This window comes from Mytilus trossulus, chromosome 2, assembly GCF_036588685.1.
Source record: "Mytilus trossulus isolate FHL-02 chromosome 2, PNRI_Mtr1.1.1.hap1, whole genome shotgun sequence".
Classification (NCBI taxonomy): Eukaryota; Metazoa; Mollusca; class Bivalvia; order Mytilida; family Mytilidae; genus Mytilus; species Mytilus trossulus.
Window position 1 is genome coordinate 27,666,240 of NC_086374.1, and position 25,028 is coordinate 27,691,267.

The following is a 25,028-nucleotide window of genomic DNA, read 5'->3' on the forward strand; positions in this document are numbered from 1 at the left end:
TAGAGACCAAAATAAAACAGAAATTAAGAGTAAGTTCAGTAATGTGGAATGTTTACCTTGTACCCTTATTGTAAATAAGGGTACAAGGTAAAATGACATTTGAAGACTGTAATGTACCTTGCAAGCCAGCAAATTTAAAAGTCTGCCAAGTATATCTGTCTAGTACAAAGCAGAGGATCATGTTCAAATCCTGCAGATGCATTTAATTTTATCACTGGACGTTAAACAACCATCCATCTATCCATTTAATAAAAGCAGATAAAGATGGGGTTTTAAAACTGTAACAATCAGAATCTGAATAATATATCTTTTAAAACATGGTAGTGAAATGAATTGGTTGGTTTCAGTAAAGTATGCTTGTACACACTTTTATATAATATAATATAATATATTCATATAATATAAAAAAATAAGAAGATGTCGTATGATCGCCAATGAGACAACTCTCAACGAGAGACCATGCATGCATGCATGAAACAACTACAGTCTATAGTCTATATATCACTTTAATGTTACTATATGCATGCATGAGTAACTCAACTCCCTGCAAGGACAATAAAAATCTAAAGAATTATTAGACAATAGTTATGATAGTTATACATAAAAAAAAAAGAATTTTTTATCTAAAGAATTATTAAACAATAGTAATAATTAAGAAAATTGATATTTTGAAAAGAATAACTCAGCTTTTTTTCTGTATAATAAATTTTTGATTTCAGAGTAATGAAGAGCTGACAGAAGTCCTCAGTAGAGAGCAGTATGATGAATTTTCTGGACATTTGCAAGGGTTTTTGTCTATCTACAAGATACCTGGAGACAAGTAAGTTTGTTTCTGTGGTCAGTAAGAAGACATCAACATGATCAAGGGATACTTACATGTAGTACATACACATGCCTCAGATAGATAAATAACTGATGCAAATGCTTAAATAAGTAGACTTTCTACATTCCATGGGCTTCATAATACATGTAATATAGAGAAGGAACACTTCTGACATCCATATAGGGAGAAATAAATATGTAACAGGGAGATTTTGGTGAGAAGTGTGATTTCTATTGATGCTTTTTTTTGTGATACATTTTCCAGTATTACACCTTCACGTCTGGTCAATATTTACAGTCATCTACAACTCCTTGCCGTTATTGGAAGATGATGAGGATGACATATTTTAAGGAGCCTTTTTAATGACTACTGTAATTATTTTATTTCTGGACATGTAGTACATTGTATCAATAAGTAAATGACTTCAAAAAGGAGTAGGTTCTGTAAGGACTGATTTTGGCCTCAAATTTCAGGTTCATCTGATGAAAGATTTTGATCACTTTTTAAACACTTAAGTGTCTATTTCATTTGATTCAGTTAGTCTATGTGAAATATTTTAACTAATTTAGTCATTAAAAACGGTCTGATTCAAGCTCAAATATGAAAATTCATCCAAATATGCCAAAAAAGGTCACTTTTTAGATGGTTTTGTAAAAAATGAATGTGGCCGCATTCATGTTCATCCTCAACCTTTATATATGTTATGTATTATCATCAATTACAACTTACATTTCAATATTAAGGATGAACACTTTCGTTTTACACGGAAACCTAAAATGCTAGAATTTTGAAGATTTCAGTAATTTAGCATGACTTAATGGTGCTAGTACCCGATATATGTCCAGTGTATTGTCAACAACAACTTATATTTATGTAGCAATAGCATTTTACTATCCAATAAATAACTAAAAGTTTACATTTTAACAATTTTGTAAAACTGCTATATTTTGGGGCCATAAAGGGGTCTTACTGGACCTACTCCTTTGTCCACTTTCTAAGCTTATTCTTTCACAAGTTTTTAGTAGATTTTCTTATTGATAAAATCAAAACAAGGACACCTCAACCTCTCCCTCATAAAAAATATCTTGAGGCAAAATATTGTATTGAAAAAGTTTCAATCTCTTTCGAAAATCATATTTTGTAGATTCAGTTTTCCATTATGAATAATATTTTAATTTTAATTACACTGCTATCTCTCATGTTCATCAGGATAGAACTCTTTTCTGACTATAAATGACTATAACTTGTTAGTTGTAATAGCAGGTTTCCCATAATTTTTTTGCCATAAACAGGAAATTGTGTGTAAAAAAATTAAAATAAATATTTGCCATGTTTTTGCTTTGTCATCTTCGGAAATTAACAAAAAATAAACAATTTCTTTTCCAGGAAGCAGAAGTCCAAAGCATACTTGGCTTTACAGTCTCTAGAAACAGATCTCAATGACCTTGCTCAGTTACAAAGGTGAAAATTAACAGCTATTTCTGTCTTTTCCTTAAAATTAATATTTCAACAGAAAGCTTTCCAACTCCTTAGGATTAGCTTCCATTTTTTGCAATACTCCACAGTCATTTGTAACTGAAATTTTCTGATAAGAGTTTAACCATTTTTTTATATCAATTATTGATGGACATAATATAAAAAAGACGTTGTATTATTGCCAATGACACAACTCTCCACAAGAGACCAAATGACACTGAAATTAACAACTAACTAGGTCACTGTATGGCCTTCAACAATGAGCAAAGCCCATAGTAAGCTATATAAGGCCCTGAAATGACAATGTAAAACAATTCAAACGAGAAAACTGACAGCTTAATTTATGTACAAAAAACAAATGTGTATATGTCTAACACATAAACAAACAGCAACCACTGAATAACAGGCTCCTGAACTGGTTTACATCTAACCATCAATCTTGTTCTTGTTTAAATGTCCAGTGAAATTTGTGTACCTATTTTCTCATGAACAACAGCTTCCTAAAATTAATTTTCAAGTTACTTGAGATGTGTTTTCACAAAAATTGGTTATCAACTCCCTGTTTACCAATTACTTATACGTATATATTCCTTCACATATTGGCCATACCATCTTATATTCAGCATTACACATGGACTGAATTCAGCACTTCAAAACATTTCTACTAAACAGCATGAAAAGGAGCAAAAAATACTAAGTTCTAAAAGTAGAATATTTTATTTCAGCTCTATCAAAGGTGTTTCTAACTGTATCCACAAGTCTCCACTGGGTATACTGCTGCCAAGGAAAGGTGGTAAGTACAACTCAATATTTATATTGTTTAAGTTTTAACAAAGCATTGTTACAGTGTTAATTACTGAATTTTCAACAAAATTCTATTCATTGGGTGTTAGGTAACTTCTATTTGAAATTCTGGTGACATTTCATTACTGCCAAGAAATATCATTGCTAAAGGAGAAAAAAAATTATTTTCCTCACCAGGATTAAAAAAATAATTTATATATAGATGCTAAAAAAAATGATCATAAAACCAATCTGTGGTTAAATATGAATGTACAACCAATTCTCTAATTCTGATATATACATGTATATGCAACTGACTGTCAAGATGGCACTTTTATTTAAATTTGATGGTATGTGGTCAAGAAAGCTTACTTAAACATTTAAAGGAAATATTCAATTAAAAAATTTATGCATGGTTGGGTCAAATAAAATAGCTAGAACACCCCCCCCCCCCCCCCCCTGTATTAATTTTAGGAACAGCCCTGAGTAAAAAAACCAAGAAAAAATAACATGATCTATCACATATTAATGCATTGAATTTATGAAAAGCTATTGGATTATGAGATAAAAGAAAGAAATGTTTTATTGCACACATTACATTAATGATGTGTAAAAAATATGTTATGATATTTAAGTGAGTGGGCTTTAGTGACAGATTGGTTCTAATTGAGCATGTTTAATTTGTTAAACATGGATAAACAGCAAGATTAGTCTTCTACAGAATAAAAAATAGATATATAAGTTATTTCTGGTAATTATGAGTAAACTTGTGTCAACTCATTCAATATGTTAAATTAGCTTTGATAATTTTATAACCCTGTCTTGCAAAGACGTATAAAGTGATGTTCATGTATGTTAATCAGTCACAATTTTGGTTTAGATTTTAAAGCTATGTCATTAAGAACCATAAAATGCAGTTCAAAGTTATGCCCCTTAAATGTTATTCTAAATAATATCTTGATTTAATGTAGATGCCTTAAAGTTTCCAAAATGTAGTTTATATGATTTTTTTTTCGAAAATAATTCAATGCTACTAAATGTGAAAAATTGTCAGATTTAAAAAAAATATACACGTAAAACCTAATTTTGAGTGATAAAAAGAAAACTAAAAAAATAGGTTTGGGCACTTGGCAGGACATCAAGTTAATTTGTGATGTTATGTATCCTAAGTAAAATGCAATTGTATGTACAATGGCACAAAACCGTGCCATCCACCCCCCTTAAAGACAATCTTAAAGACCATAATAAACCTCTTGAGTTTGATTCTAAAGAGGATAAATATTGATTATGAATTTTCCTGTGAACCATAGTATCAAGGATGACAAGATATACATTCTTTGAACTTTTTTTACTTTAATTATGTGATTATTGTTCTTTTAGGTTATCCTATGAAGCTAATTTACTTTGTTTCACCCTATGACCTATTGGACAAGAGAAGTAACTCACCACATCCATTGACAGTTGAAGGTAACTTATTTACAGTAAAGCCAGTCTTATCCAAATTGAATGCCCATTATGTTTTGCAAATTTTTTTTTTTATTCTAGGCACAAACACTATAATGTGATTTTGAGTGCATGAGACATTAATTATTGCCATTGTATTAATATTCACTAAATATTTTGAGAGCTAAAGCATATTTAGGATCATTTTCAATTGAAGGCAACATTTCAGGTGAGTTAAATATACAAATTCATGTTTTCAGAATAATTCATAAATTTTATGTTGAAGGAATGATGTATAAACTTATGTTATTTAGAGAGGGCATACAATTTGGATGATAAATGTATGTAAAATGATTTTTTCTTAATAGCTATAACAGAATATGAGTGTGGACAGAGTGTAACAGTATGCATACAGCAGTGTTCAGTGTCAAGCAGACTACAGACAATGCCATTGATGAGTGTGGTTACACAAGATGGTAAAAGGTAGGCAAATCATACTGACAGAAAATTTAAACCTTAGATTTTGTTACAACTTGGGGTAGCTGAAAAATATAGTAGTCAACATAAAGTTAAGCTACTGTGATTAAAATCATTTTGTTTATCAACGAAAAAAAATAACTAAAGAAGTAAAGCTGTATCATAAAATTGGAAATATGTATTATGGTATTTTATAACTATGTTGTTGGTTCTACCTTGTGTTAAGTATCTTCTGTGTATTCATGTATTAAAAGTTTTTGTCTCACTTGCTGTGATAAATTCAAAATGCAAGACATACCTTTTTTTGGTTTTTCAAAATAATATAAAGATGTAATTGTTTGTCTAACAGGGTTCATATATCCTTGACCTCATTGCATGTATCATTATCAAAGTTACTTTTCTTAATTAGTTAGTAGATATAGGAAGATGTGGTATGAGTGCCAATGAGACAACTCTCCATCCAAGTCGTACTGATTGTTTATTTTACTGAAACCTTAAAGCTAAAACATATTTTTAAACAAACACTCAATTTTAGATCACTAGTTTTTAGATCACTTCTTTTATCTTTTCAGTTTACCATCGTTCCAAGCATTATCCAATGTCAACAGTTGTATGTTATCTGCTTGTTTTGTATTGGTGTTACCACAGCCCATCCCTGTGGCCTTGTCTGTTGTCAGGTTGATTAAAAATGTTACAAGTAAGTCTAGTAAATCTCATGCTCCATATTAGTATGCTGATGTCTATAGGAGTAACAGCTGGGGAAAAAATGCTATAAAGAGGATAAAAAAGAGAACATACTATAGGATTTCATATCCCATTCCAAATTAACCCTTGTTCAACATCATGATTTTGTGCTTAACTGGCAACTGGGCATTGATGCCTTAGCTAGATACAAGTAGTGATACATTACAGCTCTATACCACAAGAAGTGATAGATTAAGGCTCAATTTGGTATTCAACATAAAAAAAAGAAAGATATTCCAATCTCTCTTTTTGTCCAAATGCTGTTATTACCTAAACTTATGAGACTTCAAGATAAAACAGAGTGAAAAATTATTTTGGTGTTGTTAAAATTGAGAATGGAAATGGGGAATGTGTCAAAGAGACAACATTCACAACAACCCGACCAAATAAAAAAACAACAGCAGAAGGTCACCAACAGGTCCTCAATGTAGCGAGAAATTCCTGCACCCGGAGGCGTCCTTCAGCTGGCCCCTAAACAAATATATACTAGTTCAGTGATAATGAACGCCATTGTTGCATGTTTCCCTGAACAGTATTCAACTGTCTATGTGGGCTAAGTACCAGGTAGGTTTTCTTGACAAACAAACAAATGCAATGCTGAATATTGAATGTTTTAAATCTTGACTATTATTTTGTTATAGATTTAGATGTGATAACAGTTGGTGAAGAGAACAGTTTGATTACTTTGTTATTAAAAGATGTTTTTAAATGTAAAGCTGAGGATGAATTCTTTGTTGTAAGTACATGAGCACTATTAGTTTTTAGTGAAATCAGTTGAAATATAAATTTGCTTCTCAAATTTCAATAAGTAAACATACATGTATGTTTCAAATATGAATGAATTTATTAACTGATTTATCAGCATCACTGTACGACTGGGGTATGTTACTTATAAGATATTGAAACTGGATTAATAGACAAAAAAGATTAACTAGTTCACTAATATTGTGACTGAATTCATAAGATTCACAACTCATTTAATTCGACTCTTTTAGCAATAATTCCATAATCCTCAAAACTGCCTGCCTATATCTAAAACAGATCTTTTTAGGTAATAATATTTGCTCAGTTTAACCAATGTGATTTTAACTTTGTCCTTATTTCAGACTTTGCCAGATCAACAGCATGTATTTTATATGAATGATATCAATGGTTGTTCACTGGAACAGCCTGCAGTGATGGTCAGTAAGATTCCCTTTACTCATCCAACCAATGTTGCTCAAGTCCTCAACTGTTTACGACAACAACTCATCTTTAATACAGTTATTGGTAGTAGTATTAGACCAAATGCTAGTCAAGGTAACATTTTTTTAGAACACAGAATTCGTGACTACTCTATAAAGCTTATTTAAGGATTGTAACTTGAATGTTTTAATTTACAATTCATTAGTAGTTCATTGAACTTGTAAAGCTGTGATATGAAAATGAATTTTGACAAAATAAATATATTGGAGAAATATGATATTGATAATACATATATCAGTTAAGATTTTTTTCCAGCATTCAATATGAAAATAAGGAGATGTGGCTTGAATGCCAGTGAGACAACTTTCCACTAAAGTCTGAGAAATCATATTTAATTATAAAGAACAGTTAATTTAAAGACATAGTTATGCTAATCAGACGTTGGGTCAATGGACTTACTTATTTGTTCAACTCTTGATATTCCAATTAAGTAATTATTATATCATTCATGCATTATTTATATGATGTTGTGAACATTTTGTCTTCCCTGAAGGCAATACATGCTGTTCTGATAGTGCATAAGACATAAGACTAAAAGTTGTTATATGCCAGTCAATAACACAAGTTCTCAAGAGTTTTTGAACCAACAGAACAAAAGCTCATCCTACAATACATACATGCTGGTACATACACAATAAGACATGCACACATATAATTCTTATCCTTCAAGCATTTATATTATAGGGATCCTGAAATTATAATTGTTTGTCTGAAAAATATCCTAAATAGCTGCAGTTGTGATATAATTTTTATCTTTTTATACCTATTTTCCAGAATGTTCTGTGGTATTTGAGTTGAATGCCTTATCCTTACAACAAATGACCCTCTCATTTGAACATCCTCTACACAATACAATGGTCACAGGTAAGACATATGTTTTGTCTTTACTTATAATAGGATTATTTTTTTAAAGGAGTAGGTCCAGTAAGACCACTTTTTGGTCCCAAAATATAGCAGTTTTACAAAATTTTTAAAATGTAAAGTTTAAGCTGTTTATTGGAAAGAAGAAAAACTTCTGTTACATAAAAATGGTCTGGTTTTTTTTTACATACAATGCACATGTATCAAGTGCTAGCATCATAAAGTCGTGCTAAGTTACTGAAATCTTTAAAATATTAGCATTTTGGTTAATTTTAGACAGTTTCCATCTGAAATGAAAGTTGAGGCATTTGTGTTCATACCTAATATTTAAATGTACTTAGATGTATTTGATGTCAATACAAAGTATATATACAGGTTGAGAATGAACACAAATATTTTGAATCCCATTTTTTATGCACAAAGTAAAAATTGTTGTCAGAGTCAATACAAAAAAACAGGATCATTTCACTTGTTTCGTATAGGCAACTAAATTTTTACCTTTGATTTGACTGAAGTGAATATGGAAATTGTAGGGAACAGCAGTACTCTCTTGAATGATTTTATTTATTTAATGAACAACTACTAATATATAGCATTTTTTTTTTCAGCTGAAATAGATTTGAGTGATATTACATATCCCAAGTTCAAGGTTATTTATAGTGAAGAAGAACAGTCACTTTGTTCAGAAGATTTAGCTGGTAAAATATTTCAAAGGTATGATATAAAGTACATAAAACTGTAATATGTCAGCGGTTAATGGCATGTATGATATTCAATGATAAAAATAATCTGAAACTGTAATATGCTGGTAATAAATGGGCTTGTTAATTATTTCAAAATAAAAATTTGATATAGTAAAGAATGAGTACACTATGTTTAATTCATAAAATGAAAAATTGCCCTGAACAAATGAAATCTGTGAAAAAAAGATATTGTTTACTCATTAAGCTTACGACAGTTAATGTAAGGAAAGGACAAGTTATTTTTTATTTTTGCATTAGTGTTTTAGTTTGATTTTTTTTTTTTAACATTTGTTAATGAATCTATATGATTATGGTTTGAAGCAAACTTGATAAATCATTGAATATTTATATACTCTTAAACATGACTATCATGAAATAGATTTGAAACAAGTTACACACACAAATTGATATGCACTTAAAGCAACACATGTGAAATTCGTTTTCAAGAAACAAGCAATATTCTTGATTGAAATCTTACATAACTTAATTGTGGTTTTATTTGAACAGAAATAAAATGGTAAAGTTATAGTTTCAGATGTATGTACAGATTTTGTTGTATGTCATGTTTATACTTTGTATTCAAGCAACAGATGAAAGTATCATTACAGTAATCCAGAAATGTTAACTTTTGCTCATAGGGAGATTTTTTTCTATCTTCACATTGAAATGTATTATCAATGCATTAGAGATTTGGGTGCAAAGAGAAATTTGCTATGAAAAAACAATTTACTCTACCACTTATCAAACACATTTATAGCATAGACTGATATAATGATTCATTTATAAATGCTAAAACTGACAACAAAGCAACAGATCAATCAACTACTCTTCCTTAGGTTTATAAAATCATATGATAAGTAAATCTATAAATTAATGCACTTATTATTTCTTTTATCCGATGTCATATTATTTTATATTATATCATGCATTTACATTATTGTATTTTACATTTAATAGGTGTCTTTCTGTGCCTGTTACATTGCGGTCAGTAATTAACAAAGTCTCAGATGAAATTCGTAAAGAACCACCCCCAGAACCTGTGTCAGTGACTATTCCGGCAGATCGGCCTCCTCCGTGGCCACCAGAATACTATTCTAGTCATTTTAGTCCTGGAAGAATTCCTATGGATTTAAAAAATATTTCTCCGAATAATATGGCATTTAGGAATTATGGATTGCAACATTCCCCACAAATTTCATATAATTTGGGAAATTTAATGAGTGGAATTGGTTCTTCTATACAACCTTCTCTGCCTCAAGAGGGAATTTTAATTGAACCACCTGCTCCAGAAAAACCTCATAATCCATTGTTAGCTGACTTGTTAGATCGTAATTCACCAAGTCCTACTCCTGATCCCATTCAAAATCTGCCACAAAGTGAAGCACCAATTATGTCTAAACTGTTAGAGGACAGCAATGCTTCAGCTATGGCCTCAAGTATTCCTCAGCCACCAACTAAAGCAAAACAAGTGCGTCGAAAGAGAATCTCTAAAGGAGAGGCGCAAGTTGTAGGACGTAGTCCTAAACAACTTCGTATGTCAGATCAAGAAAGCAATGGATCAATCCCACATTTAGATTTTGATTCTAGCGGAGGATCGTTTGACTTTGGTGATGTCCAAAATCCAGGACCTCCTCATTCTATACATAGTCATGGACATCCAACACTGACCAGACAGTTGAGTATCATTGATTTAACCGATTCACAGGCTGATACTCCTGCAGGATTTTCAGGAGAATCTGAAATGCAGAAGCTTGAAAGTATGGTAGGAAATAAGTTGCCAAGGCAGCCACATAGACAAGATAGTGAATTGTCTCAGTTATTGTCAGATTATGGAGATACAAGCCCAGCAAAGGAGACACAGTCTCCACACCATTATTATCATAACTCGGTGCCAAAAAACGATAAAGTGTCTACCTCTCGAGAGGATAAAATCCTCAGCGGGTCGAGGGAGGTGTTAAAGACCACAGACCCGACGTCACCCAACTACGCACATCAGAGCTTAATGGACCTACTTAGCATCAAACAAGAAGAGCCGGAATCTTCTTATAATTTTCAGAGGCAGAATTCTAATATTTCAATGATTTCATTGACCTCAAATGAGCCGAGTAATAGAAAGTTAAGTCATGGAAGTCATGTGCGATCTAATTCTATGTCGGATTTAAGTGATAGTGACACGTTTCCGTACAAAGAAAAGTCATGTGATAGCACAGCATTTAATGCAAAAACTTCAAATAAAAACCCAGCATTGGCAGCTAATTCAGACTCCAGCATTTCATTAAAGATAAAACAAGAAGTTAAGGAGGAGAATGTGCATGACTTAAGAACGTTACTTACAATAGGGAAAGAAAAAGCAGAGAATAATGTGATAGATAAAGATAAATTCAAAAAGGAGGAAGGAACAAAAAATATAAGACTTAAAGTTTCAACTGTACAAGGGTTGAGGCAAAGTTCATTACCGAATGAGTTATTAAACACTGGAATTAATAAAAAGTCCAAAGCTCCGTTTGATTTTCATAGTGATGACGATGACGATGATCCATTTGATTTTAGAGACAAAATGAAAGTTGTATCCTCATCGCCTACACGCCTGCATATTCACAAACAAAAACTTTACAATCACAAACTGAGTAAAGAAAAGGACAAGAAAAAAGATTCTAAGAATAATATTGTGTCGGGTGAGAAACGAAAAAAAGATAAAAATGAATCGAAGAAAGAAAGGAAGAAAAAACAGAAAATGATGGAAAATTATAAAAGTACCTCTCTTGATGAATCTGCTATTTATAAATCTGTTACAGTTGTATCAGAAGACAGTAATAGTAGTAGTAATCTAAAGCCAATTCCTAAACTAAAGATCAATAAAAGTAGTCTTGGCATATCTGTTGGCAAAAGTCCAAGCAGAGAAGTATTGACTAGTAAAAATGAAACTGTGAAAAAATCAAAAGAAAAGTATGATAAACACTTGTCATCAAGTAAGAAATCATCATCACAGAAAGCCTATAAAGTACACCAACAATCATCACCATCAAATAGTATCACAGTTAGCAAAGCAGATTCCAAACTTATTACAAAAACTCCAACCATCAAACTCAAACCAATTGCAATGCCTACTAGTTCATCAGTCAGTGTAGGCTCAGCAAAAAACCCACCAGCATACTCCACAGCAAGCTCAACGAAAGGATCTACTACTCCTACTACAACAACGATTGGCCGTATGGGAGCAGTGTCCTTAACAAAAAGTGGATCTCTTACTCCACCAGCAAGTGTAAAAGCAAGTACACCAACATCGCTATCAAAATCATTCCCAAATATGAAATCTTCAAGTAAAAGTACTTCTTCACTGCCTTCTGCTGCTAAAATACCTTCACAAAGATCAAACAGTTCATCCTCAAACAGAGGCTCATCAGATAATAAAGAAAGTAAGAAAGAAAGAAATGGATCTTCAAATAGTAGTAAAAATTCTAGTGTTAGAAAAAGCAGTTCTCCAATGGCAGGTTCAAGAAATCCAATGAACTTGTCTAAATCTTCACACTCATCAAATAAAAACCTATCATCATCTACCTCATCTCCCTTCTCAAACAAAAATCAATCGCCAGATGTTTTGTCTTTTCTCAACCGAGACTCTAGTGTCATTGCAAATCTCCCGAAAATTCCAAAAATGGCAAAAACAAATACAGCAGTGTCTTCTGGAACAAATAAATCTCAAACTACAGAATCTATTTCTAAAGCAGTGACATCTTCTGTTTCTGTAAATAGTAAAGTGAACTCAACATCAACTGTTTGTGCTAAAACAAATTTGACTAATTCAAGTATAAATAGTTCTAAGAGTGCTGTGTCAACCAGTGTATCAAACTCGAGGACAAATAGTGTACAAAATACAAAACCAAGCATTTCAACATCATCAAGTCCAGCTCATACGAAGACTGTTACTACACCAACATCAGTGAAACAAACCCCATTTATATCAAAGTCAAACAATGTGATTCCAAGTTGTAGCGGAGGATTTAGTCGTTCAGTGACAACTGTGACTTGTACAACGAGTTCTTCATCGAAACTTGTCACTTCAACATCTAGTACAACATCAAGTAAAATGGCTACCTCTGTATCACCTACTGTTACTAGCTCTGTGAGCAGGAGTAGTTCTTCATCTAATCCTTCAACATCTGTTTCTAAATCTGTGAGTAGTAGTAGTAGCAGCAGTGGCAGTGATTCCGTTAAAAAAACTACACAAAATTCTACTACACCTTCTTCTGGAACAATAGCAACTGGATCTGCTCAAAACACAAATCAGTTGTCTTCTAACCCTATAAGTCACAAATCAAGACCAAGAAAAGGGTCATTAACAGCTGTTATTGATAAACTTACCAAACAGACTTCATATGAATGTGGTTCTGAGGATGTAAATAAACAGTCGGTGGAAAGTGTTAACCAGGAATCATCGTTATCTAGTCTAAATGAAAGTGATAAAAATGTGGTCAATTGTAGAACAGAAAAGACTGATGCTACTACTCATAATTCTAAAAGTGCACAGGATAAAATTTCAAAGGATTCAAATGTTCAAGGCAAAATTCGAAAGGATGATAAAGAGGCTAAGAATAACAATTCTAGCCCAAAGACAAAAAGTTGTGAAAATGTGAAAAAACGTAGTGATTCACCTTCTAAAACAAATTCTGGAAAAGAAAATATTAAGAATGATGATTCAAGAAATTTGTTTACATCAATACTTAAAAGTGCTTCAGAAAATTCATATTCCCCAAAAGACAAGGGGTCAAAATCGAATGATGGAAAAGGAGTTGTAGATTTATCAAAAAGTGAAGAATGTAGTAGTTCATCTGAAGTAAGAAATAGTAACACTAACTGTGAAATGGAATCCAGTCAATGTGAGAAATTTTCTAACACAAATAAACATTCAAGGACGCCATCACCAAAACAAAATCCAAAGAAATTCAATGGAGAAACGGTAACAAGAGAAGGAGGAAGTGACCATAAATCAAAAGATTCTGATGTATTTAAAGTGCCTTCACCAAAGGCTCACAATTCAGATGACATAGAAGATACAGAAAATTATGTGATTAGAAAAAAACAAAGAATAAGTACATCAAAACCTGTTTTATCTCCTTCTAGTCCTGTGAGCAGCCCTGAATTAGTTATCGACTGTCAAACATTGTCACCAAGAACTTTACAGAACAAGACAAATTCACCAAACATTGAAGTGTCTTCTGATAAAGTTGGCAATAATACAATACTGAAGACAAAAAATGCTTCACCCATTCATAAAGTAAAACAATCACAATTACAATCACCTGTACTCATAAAAATGGAACATCACACTGCTTCACCCTCCGAAATAGACGATGATTTAATGAATGAAGCACTTATTGGTTTTGGTAGCTAATTTAAGTCAGAAAAAATAATTTCAAGACTGAAATGTATGCAGAAATTACAAATTTATAAATGAAAGATGAAAAAGAGCCTAGGCATGTTTGCTGATATCTTTATACTTTGTCATTAGAAATTCTGCATTTTTTTCTCTATACTATCAAATCTGATTCAAAGAACTTAAAGAATAACTTAGCTGCTGTTTGATAATTTATCTATCTCATAAGTTTCTGTATTAAAGTAAGGAACACAAAGATAATAAGTGAATGGAATTACCATGTGTATGAATATTTAATCACATCATTAAGGCATTTATTTTTCTCACTCTTTATTTAAAAAAAAAAAAAAGAAAAAAGAAAGAAAAAAAAGAGGTATAATAGGAAGTTGATGTCAACTTTTTTTGATAACAAAATGCTTTATTCCTGTCATTTTAGATTAAATATAATGTTCCTTTTTTCCCTGTTTTAATTGTCATATCTTCAAATCAAAATTGATTTTTCATTTCAATCTTGACTGAAATTTTACATTTTTTTCTGACAGTTAAAACATGATAAACCATTCATGTAATAGATTTAGGGATGTACTTAAAATAAAAAAAATATGATATATATTTGGTTCTCTTAAGTCAGAAAAGCATTAATATTGAAGGATCAAAATAATCTAAAAATATTGATTGGTTATGGCTCTCCTTTTTATACGACCGCAAATTTTGAAAAAAATTTCGTCGTATATTGCTATCACGTTGGCGTCGTCGTCGTCGTCGTCGTCGTCGTCGTCGTCGTCCGAATACTTTTAGTTTTCGCACTCTAACTTTAGTAAAAGTGAATAGAAATCTATGAAATTTTAACACAAGGTTTATGACCATAAAAGGAAGGCTGGTATTGATTTTGGGAGTTTTGGTCCCAACATTTTAGGAATTAGGGGCCAAAAAGGGCCCAAATAAGCATTCTCTTGGTTTTCACACTATAACTTTAGTTTAAGTGAATAGAAATCTATGAAATTTTGACACAAGGTTTATAACCACAAAATAAAGGTTGGGATTGATTTTGGGAGTTTTATTTTCAACAGTTTAGGAATTAGGGGCCAAAAAAGGGCCCAAATAAGCATTATTCTTGGTTTTCGCACAATAACTTTAGTTAAAGTAAATAGAAATCAATGAAATTTAAACACAATGTTTATGACCACAAAAGGAAGGTTGGTATTGATTTTGGGAGTTTCGGTCCCAACAGTTTAGGAATTAGGGGTCAAAAAGGGACCCAAAAAAGCATTTTTCTTGGTTTTCGCACCATAGCGTTAGTATAAGTAAATAGAAATCTATGAAATTTAAACAGAAGGTTTATGACTATAAAAGGAAGGTTGGTATTGATTTTGGAAGTTTTGGTCCCAACAGTTAAGGAAAAAGGGGCCCAAAGGGTCCAAAATTAAACTTTGTTTGATTTCATCAAAATTGAATAATTGGGGTTCTTTAATATGCCGAATATAACTGTGTATGTAGATTCTTAATTTTTGGTCCCGTTTTCAAATTGGTCTACATTAAGGTCCAAAGGGTCCAAAATTAAACTTAGTTTGATTTTAACAAAAATTGAAACCTTGGGGTTCTTTGATATGCTGAATCTAAAAATGTACTTAGATTTTTGATTATTGGCCCAGTTTTCAAGTTGGCCCAAATCGGGGTCCAAAATTAAACATTGTTTGATTTCATCAAAAATTGAATAATTGGGGTTCTTTGATATGCCAAATCTAACTGTGTATGTAGATTCTTAATTTTTGGTCCAGTTTTAAAATTGGTCTAAATTAAAGTGCAAAGGGTCCAAAATTAAACTAAGTTTGATTTTAACAAAAATTAAATTCTTGGGCCTCTTTGATATGCTGAATCTAAACATGTACTTAGATTTTTGATTATGGGCCCAGTTTTCAAGTTGGTCCAAATCAGGATCTAAAATTATTATATTAAGTATTGTGCAAGAGCAAGTCTTTTCAATTGCACAGTATTGTGCAATGGCAAGAAATATCTAATTTCACAATATTGTGAAAAAGCAATTTTTTTTTAATTAAGAGATATCTTTCTTTGTCCAGTATAGTAAGCAAGAAATATCTGCAAGAATTTTTTTAATTGGAGTTATCTTTCTTTGTCCAGAATCAACTTAAATCTTTGTTATATACAATATACAATGTATATTCACTTTTTACTACCAACTGATAAATTTAAATAATCTTTACCATTCAGTGATAACAAGCAGTTTTTTTACATCATGTATTTAAATGAGTAGTAATTGTTGCAAACTCCATTAGAATATTTTAATTGAAATTAGTTTTGGAATAAGGGAAAGGGGGATGTGAATAAAAAATTGGGTTAAATTTTTCTCATTTGAAATTTCATAAATAAAAAGAAAATTTCTTCAAACATTTTTTTGAGAGGATTAATATTCAACAGCATAGTGAATTGCTCTAAGAGAAAACAAAAAAATTAAGTTCATTTGAATACATTCATTCTGTGTCAGAAACCTATGCTGTGTCAACTATTTAATCACAATCCAAATTTAGAGCGGAATCCAGCTTGAATGTTGTGTCCATACTTGCCCCAACCGTTCAGGGTTCAACCTCTGCGGTCGTATAAAGCTACGCCCTGCGGAGCATCTGGTTGAGATATTTGTTTTCTATTGAATGGTGGGGGAAAAGGCGGGTTAGACTTTTACCTTATATTTCCATTTGGATTTTTTGGGTCTCAAAACAAATCTACCATCTGCGTAAATTTGGGCAAATTACCTTTTATGAGCTTTTGAAGTGTGGCATGAAAAGAAAAATGGGTGTTATGGGGCAAAAAGATTTCACCCTGGGCAAACCAAAGGGAGTTAAAACATCTGACATACATGTAAGTTCCTAAACAGAGATGGATTCTTTTTTTGTTGAATATACTTAAGGAATCACTGAAGCATGAATGGAGTTGACGGGGGCCCCTTCTTAGGCAGGTTCACTTAATACCAGAAAACATAAAGAAGAAAAAAGTCTTCAAAAACTATCAGTTGGACATTAGGACCATTACACTCAATTAAATAGATATTGAATGAAACCTTTGCTAGTATATTGGTTGACACATGAATGGTTTGTACTGTTTAAAAGAAGAAAAAAAAAACTTGGCACAGAGATACTTTGAAATCTGCTGTTTTATTTATTTGAATATATATGCTTGTTTTTCTAATTTCATTATGTTTGGATTGTTCCAACAATAATTATACTCCCTATCTAATAATATTTTATGAAGTAACAGTATAAAATGTTATTGTACTTTGAACAATGTGAATGTCTTGAAGTTATTTTTTATGGCAATATATGAATTAAGGAATTACTTTTTTTTTATGAATTTGTGAACATTAATTATTTGCATTTTATAAATTGTTTATTAATTCAGAAAAGTGTGTGATGTATATTGTGTTATGTATATGTGAACAAATTCAGTAAGGAATATCACAATTTTTGCTTATTTGTTTTCATTGTATTTATAGCTTCATTATGAATACTGAACAAAACACAGCGACAATTTAACTGCTCTCAGGAATTTTGTTTTGCTCAATTTTGTTGATGCAAAATTCATGATCATTGTGGCTTGCTTTTGACGTAGAAATTTGTTTGATTTAGAAACTGATGTAAATAATAGAAAGATATATTGATATTAAAGAATTCATTTTGCAAGAAATTTTATTTTAAATACTTAAAAAATAGAGATTACACTGTGGAAACCAGTCTTTTTTTTCAAAGGGTGAAAGTTACATTTCATAAAAAAAAAAAAAAGTAATCTACTTTTCAAGTTCTTTTATTTCATAGTTAAGCATTTTATAACCAATTTCTAAAATGCACAGGGAATGTCACAATGACCATATGTTTTCAAATAAAATTTATGTAAAGTCAAGTCTAGGATTAACAGATAAAAAATATATACTGAACAAAAAAGTTTAGATTTTCTATTGACATGATTGACATTTCATTTAAGTTTCAAACTTTAAAAAAATTCTACAAAACCAGCTCTTCAGAAATAACAAGTTGAGATATATTTCATTATTATTTAAAGAATGACTGTAATAACTTTTTTGTCTATGAAGAAATAACATCAAAAATGTGGTGCACACTGAATAACCCCGTAGCGGGTTATTTTTAAGTGTGCACCAAATTTTTTATATTATTTTGAATAGAAAAAAAAAAATATTACAGTTATTTCTTATAACTTAATTCTAAATTCCATTTTAAACCAGAGTAAACCATGAAAAAACGTTGCTAACGTCACAGTCACATGACAAAATTATGTCTATGGGCTGATAAACAAAATGACGTCAGCCAATCAGAATACGTGTTACATCCAAAATTAAATTATTATGAACTATAATGAATCTTGAATTTAACAACAAAACACACATTTAAGGTAGAATTTGAAATCAAGTACCCTAAAAAAACTTTTTCCCCTTAATCATTGATATTTGGTACCCTAGAAAATAAATGAATCGGCAGTAAACATTGTAAAGTAAGTTTGTAAAAAAAAATCTGTTCAATCTAGACAATGAATGTTAACTTTTCCATCATACTGTCATCAAATGAATTCAGTGTGTGTTTCCCTTTAAAAAATGAAATTATTTTTTTATGCGCAATTGGAAGTTGTTAAAAATGTCCTAAACATTTTATATTGTTGGGTAATGTATTCTATTTATTCATCAAATGAAATGAAAGATACCTTTAAATTTTTATTTTTATTACAATATTTCATGTGAAAATGAATCGATTCAAAGAAACCTTCTTCAAAAGTTTGAAAAACATTTGAATTAAAAGTTGAAGATACTTATTGTCTCATCACAATGCCAAGGAAAGGCAAGACAACCATTTGCTATTTCAGCAACTGGTAACTTAGTTTTATAAATGCTTTATATATATATATAATTTATAAGGAAGATAATGCATATTTGTTTATAGATTTTCTTGTGTATATTTTGTCGGGCATACTGTTATGTCTGTTGTTCTTGACATATTTTTTTTGTTTCTATGGCTTGAAAGTTTATGTTAAATTATTATCAATAGATTATTTTGGAAGAAAACAAATGCCAATATCTAAAGTGTTTTTTTTTTATAATTACCAATAATAGCACAACTGCTTTGATACAGATTTGTTAAATATACTTGCCATAAAGGGATGTTACCTGACGTCAACCTCAGGTGTTGATGGTTAGAGGCTTTTTAATAATAACTTGACAATCTTATTTTATGTAATCACACTATTTCACTGAAATGTATAAATCCCATGAACATGTATTAAATGACACTTCTAAAGTCTCAGTGCTATAATGAAGGGAATGTTAATTTTATTAAAAGTAAAAATTCTACTAAATGGAGAAATTTTTATAAGAAAACTGTTGTAAATGTCATCTAAGACACCAGGCTTGATAAATAAATACATGAAATTATATTTTATATCTAGGTTTTATTCTACAGTCATATGAATAAAAAGCAATAACATTTGTATTGTATTTTGTAAATAAGATTGACAAAGTTATTGCATTAAATTTTATAGTCTTAGGAATTGCCCATAAGATTTTTAGCTTTCATGCCCATTGGGTTACTAGAAGTTATAAGTGAGTCTGACTCTCTCATTGACTTTTAAAAAGACTAGGGGTATTGTAGTCTTGATAAATCATTAACATGATTAAGCTAAACTGTAATCTACCTGCAAAGTGGTACACTCTTAAATTACTTATAAAAGAATGATTTATAAAAGAATGATTTATAAAAATGAACTCTGTGTCCTTATTGTTGTGCTCTTTCCTAAAAATTGGGAAGGTAAAGATTTAATTTTTCTTAATTTTCACAAAATTGTTAGGAATTTTAGACATGTATGGATAAATAAATAAAAAAGTAAAATGTATGAAATTGAAGACTGTGGATAGAGGATGATTCTTAAGATCAGATATACATATATCCTTTCACATTTGTGTTTAATGTATTTTTTCCCCTGATTTCTACACTACCAGTAAGACTGAATCTAGTTAGACTGTTCAAAGATGTATTGTTAGTGTTTATCTGTTAAAGGCTTGGTTATTAATTGTATAGCACTTTATAGATATTATAGGGGTTTATATATGTTAGGTGAAGACTATTTTTAAGGTGCTCAAAATAATTTAAACAAAATCTAAATAAGAAGAGTAATTTCAAGAAACCAAAGAAAACTATTTTATTAAATTGAGTGTGGGATAACTGGAAAGATTTTGATTTTGATGATTAAATTTGACAATGTTAATTGTATTACATCTGATATTTTTATGATTTAAACTATAATGTATTTTAGCAAACACATTTGTGAAAAATGATAGGGTATATTAAATGTGATATTTTTTTAAATGAGGGTACATATATCCATTTGCTTTTGTACTTTAAGAATGGTTAAGGTTTAAGAAGGTTTGTTTTAAATGTCTCATATATTTGTAAGTCATAATTTGCATAGTTGCCTGCCATCCCTTGCAGTTGATCACAGTGTAGCTTGAAAAAAAAAGAGAAATGAAACCTGGCCAACATCTTGCATGTAAATAACTGGTTTGTGATCACAAGTTTTATTTTAACTATTGTCAATAAGATTTAATCTGTATTTCATAAATCTGACAGACCTCACAAATTTTGGTTTAGTGTAATTTTGGCCTAAATCTTATAAACAATATCTGCTGGTTAGATCATAAAAACAAAACAAAACAAAAGAAATTGTCATGTTGCATTTGTATGATATGATTTTAGTGTGTTCTGGAATATCTTCTGCAAGGGCATAAACTGAACAACAAAAAATCTTTATGTCAACTTTGCTTGAGGTAGCAGGAGTGGAGCTGCAACTCCCGTTTTAACTCAATTACACAATGTTTGTCTTACCAATTATTTAGGGGTTGGGGAAAAAATGTTTAGTCTTCTTTATCACTGTGTTACAAACAACTATTTAAACAATACAGAAAGACAAAAAATCTCCTACATTCAAATTAAAAATGGAACATCACTTGTTGGAAAATTGGGTATATTTGGCCTGAAGAATTGTTGTTAGGTTTACATGTACATGTCTGACCAAGGTCACTTAAACTTCATTAAACAACTTTACCATATGTAAGGGTTTTGCATTTTATAAGAATGTTATATGTAGTGTTTTCATGTTTATTGGATATCATAAGTCATTTTTCTTCACATCTATAATTTGTGAATGAAAGTAGTAATTGTTGTTGAGAGATTTGCAGTATAAAGACATCATCTGTTAGAGTTTTATAGATTTACCTTTTGTTTTTTGTCTTGTTCATCTGTTTTGTCCATGTATAATCTCAAACTTAAAACAGGAATGATAAAACCACTTGACAGAATTTTTATACATGTGTAGTTGTGCTTTTTTTAATTTATGTAATAGTATCATTTCCCAATTACCTGCTGTTATCACTATTTTGCAAAGGAAAGACAACTAGGTAGAACAGACTGTATCCTTGTCTAAAAAATACTTGAATGAAAGAAAGAACATGTTTTGATGGTTTTAATATTATGTATGTTAACTTTTATGAATTTTCGATGCATAATCAGTTATTTTGCTATCCTGTTTATCAAAAATGTGTAATGCACTTGCAAAGAATAAATTATGGCGTTCCTGGAACTTCCTTCACAATACACCAAGTTCATTCTTCTCAGTTTGTATTGCTTGAGAAAGTTTGTCCTAAATAATATGTACTGTTCTTTAAAATCTAAATAGAATAGTCTGTAATTGAAAAAGGACCTTGAACTGATTGATTTTTACAATATTTAACAGTAAAACCTAGACTTTCATTTCTACTAATATGGAAGTTAAACACAAATCACATGAAGACAATATTGGATTGGATTTAATCAACAGAATTAATTAGGAGTGGATCCACCCATTTTTAAAAGGGGGTTTCCTAACTGAAGATAAAGGGGGGAATTCAAACTATATGTCCCCATTCAATGTCATATGCCCCCCCCCCCCCTCCCCTCCCCCCCCCCTGCTGGATCCACCACTGATTAATAGCTGAATACTTTTTTTAGATAGTCAGTCTGAATGTGAAAAATTAGAAACTTTCTCATTGGAAAATAGAGTAATAAACTGAATTAACTGTCTTTTGATGAAATGTGTGAAGCATATTCCTTTTTGACAAAGGTAAAATAATTGATTTCAACAAATAGATGAAATGATTTTCACCAAACTCTTATGTAGTTTTATTAATTTTTCGACTTTTTCAAGATGTATCTGTATTTTGTGATAGACTGAAGAAAAATTATAACCTATTTCATGTCATATAGATTTATAAATTTATATTTATGTGTATAAAATGAATGGCAATTTGTTTATTTTAAATTATGTAGATAGCCATGGATGTACAATTAAAACGAGATGTTTTATTATTATATGTACATAAACAAACATGTAATATATTATCTTATGTGTACAAACAAAAAGTAAGTGTATGATATCCTCAATTGTAATTTAGAGTGGAATTTGAAAATTCCATGTCACTCAACTATCTCATGTCAAAAATAATAAAATATCAAACAATCTGATTTATTTCTGTTACAAATACTAAGGGGCCTGAGCAGTCAACTTGTCAAGCAGTCTTCAAAGTTGTCACTGCTAGGGTTCAATTCGAATATGAGCTGTCAGGGGATTGCACATTCAGAAAACACTATTGTACGATAATTCCAATTCTCTTACTGTGGATTCATTTATTTTCATGGGTACTAATTTTCGTGGATTGAGGAAAACTAACACTTTCGTAAATATTTAATTCTATGTTTTTTTTTTCAGTCTTCATACAAGGCAATGGAAAATTTACAATTCATTGAACATTTAAATCTGTGCTTAACCTGTAGTCACAAATCCACGAAAATTGGTATCCAATGAATAATTAAAGAATCCACAGTATATCAATTCTAATATAAATTTAACACAATTTAAGAATTGACGGAAGAAAGCGCTCTTAAACTTTAGATTCCTGGATTGATCCTCCAATCTTTATATTAATTATTTCATTGAAGGAAAGAACTTTTGTTTCCAATTTTTTCTCGCCTGTGACAAAATGAATTGGAGAATACAATCTGGCAGCCACGTGGAAAACTATAGGTGACAGATGGTTCCTTATACCTGTAGTGCAGATACCTTATGGAGCAAAGTTTCGATTTGTCATATTTTTTATGTCCTTGACCTCATTTTCCTGGTTCAGTGACTGCTTCTAAAAAAATTGTCAAGTGAATTACTCAACTTATTACGAGTAAAAGGATAACTAGTTGGTATATGGGTTCCTTGCAATGTCTACCTCATTTTCATGTTCCATTGGTCAAGGTTAATTTTTCATAATTTTATTATTTCAGTTCTATCATATACCATGAGCAAAAGCTGTTTTGTGTATGATATAATTGCAAGGTGTACATGTCTGTCTGGCAGGGTTCATATGACCCTGATGCTATTTTCATGGTTCATTGGTATATGTTGAAACTTTGCAGTTTGATCTGTTTCTTGGGTACTAATAGCAAAAGGACCACTTATTTGATATATGGAATGCTTGTAAGGTGTACATGTTTGTCTGTCAGTATTTTTAATGTTTAGTTTATGTGATACTTGTAGTAGAACCTTCATATTAGAGACTTTCAGAAACATTTAGTATGTGCACTCTTGCATACTTTTCCTGTTTGTTCCAAAAGAGCTATGGGAATTGAATATACACTTTTCACATTGTACCATATTGTGATTTTGTTTTGACTGATGTACTTTAGTTACACCATTGTTGGAATTGAGGGATTTTAAACATGAAAATGTTCAGATAAGTCATTCCAGAGTTTATAAGACTTTGACCAAAAATACATTTTTGTCATACCACAGGATGTCAGAAGCAGGAATTACATTCCAGCAACAATGTTAACTTTATGCATAAGGTTTAGGAGTTAAGACCTTGATGCTTCATGCCTAGTCTGCAAAAAACGTTGTTAATATTGATTTGTTTGTCCTTGATCTCATTTCCATGGTTCAGTGACTGCTTGGAAATTATTTTTTTTTGCTATGTGGAACAATTATGAGTAATAGGATAACAATGTTTGGTATATGGCTTCCTTGCCAGGGTAATGTCCTTCAGAGAGTGTTTACCTGACCTCAACCTCATTTTATGGATCAGTGAGCAAGGTTACCATTACATGGTCAAATCTTGTATACTATAAGCAATAGGTCAACTATTTTTGGATGAATGGAATGATTGTAATATATTCATGTCTGATTAGCAGATTTCATCTGACCTTGACCTTTTAATGGTTCATTGTTGAGTTTTTGTGGTTCTGTCCATATCTCAGATACTGGTACTATTAGGAAGATGAACTATAATTGGTGTATGGAATGATTGTATGGTGAATATGTCTGACAGACAGGTTTCTTGACCTTATTTTTATGGTTTATGTTACTTTTTCATGGTTTTGTGTGTTTATTAGTTACTATAAGCAAAAGTTCAATTATATGTGTAAGGTAGAAATGTCTGTCTTGCATGGTTTATAAGATTATACCTCATTTTCATGTTTCATTGGTCAATGTTAAGTTTAAAATATTTTGTGTTTTCTTTGTATGATAAGCAACAGGATCACTATATTTGGTGTATGGAATGAGTGTGAGGTCCATATGTCTGTCTGGTATGGTTATCCTTATTTTGACCTCATTTTAATGGATCATTAATAATTTTTATTTTAAGCGATACAGTAAGAAATACCTTCATATAACAGGTTTCAACTTACATTCATTCAAAAGTAAAGATGGTAGACATTTCAGTGTGTAGACTATTGTTTTAATATCAGGTACTAGCTGTTTCAGAGGGGATTTTGTAAAATTAACAGATAACAAAGAACGGCAAACGACAAATGAAGAGAAAAGTTCCCAGTTGAAGGGAAGGACTTTCAATGGTTAAGTTATAGGGTTCACATATTTGCAGTCATCTTTACCTTAGTGAAAGAGAAAATTTTAACCATCCCTTCTTGGTAATTGATCAATATTTTGCAGAATAAACGTATCAAAACCCAAA

General features: G+C 30.9%; 1 protein-coding gene across 2 annotated transcripts in view; it reads left to right on the forward strand.

Annotated features, from left to right (window-relative positions):
• LOC134706898 (mediator of RNA polymerase II transcription subunit 1-like) overlaps positions 1–22,536 on the forward strand; it is a 40,527-nt gene extending 17,991 nt beyond the window's left edge. Inside the window, exons 5-16 of one of the 2 annotated variants that reach the window (XR_010105670.1) lie at positions 720–820; positions 2,210–2,284; positions 3,025–3,092; positions 4,463–4,549; positions 4,894–5,008; positions 5,575–5,699; positions 6,388–6,482; positions 6,853–7,045; positions 7,766–7,855; positions 8,461–8,566; positions 9,553–15,165; positions 15,327–22,536. Coding sequence is in view for 1 of the 2 variants with exons in the window: in XM_063566251.1 (XP_063422321.1) it covers positions 720–820; positions 2,210–2,284; positions 3,025–3,092; positions 4,463–4,549; positions 4,894–5,008; positions 5,575–5,699; positions 6,388–6,482; positions 6,853–7,045; positions 7,766–7,855; positions 8,461–8,566; positions 9,553–13,987 (5,490 nt within the window). In the remaining variant the exon portion in view is untranslated. Of the gene's footprint in view, positions 1–719; positions 821–2,209; positions 2,285–3,024; positions 3,093–4,462; positions 4,550–4,893; positions 5,009–5,574; positions 5,700–6,387; positions 6,483–6,852; positions 7,046–7,765; positions 7,856–8,460; positions 8,567–9,552 lie in introns of both variants that reach the window. The other variant, XM_063566251.1, reaches the window with a different exon arrangement.
• The last annotated feature ends 2,492 nt before the right edge of the window (positions 22,537–25,028 follow it).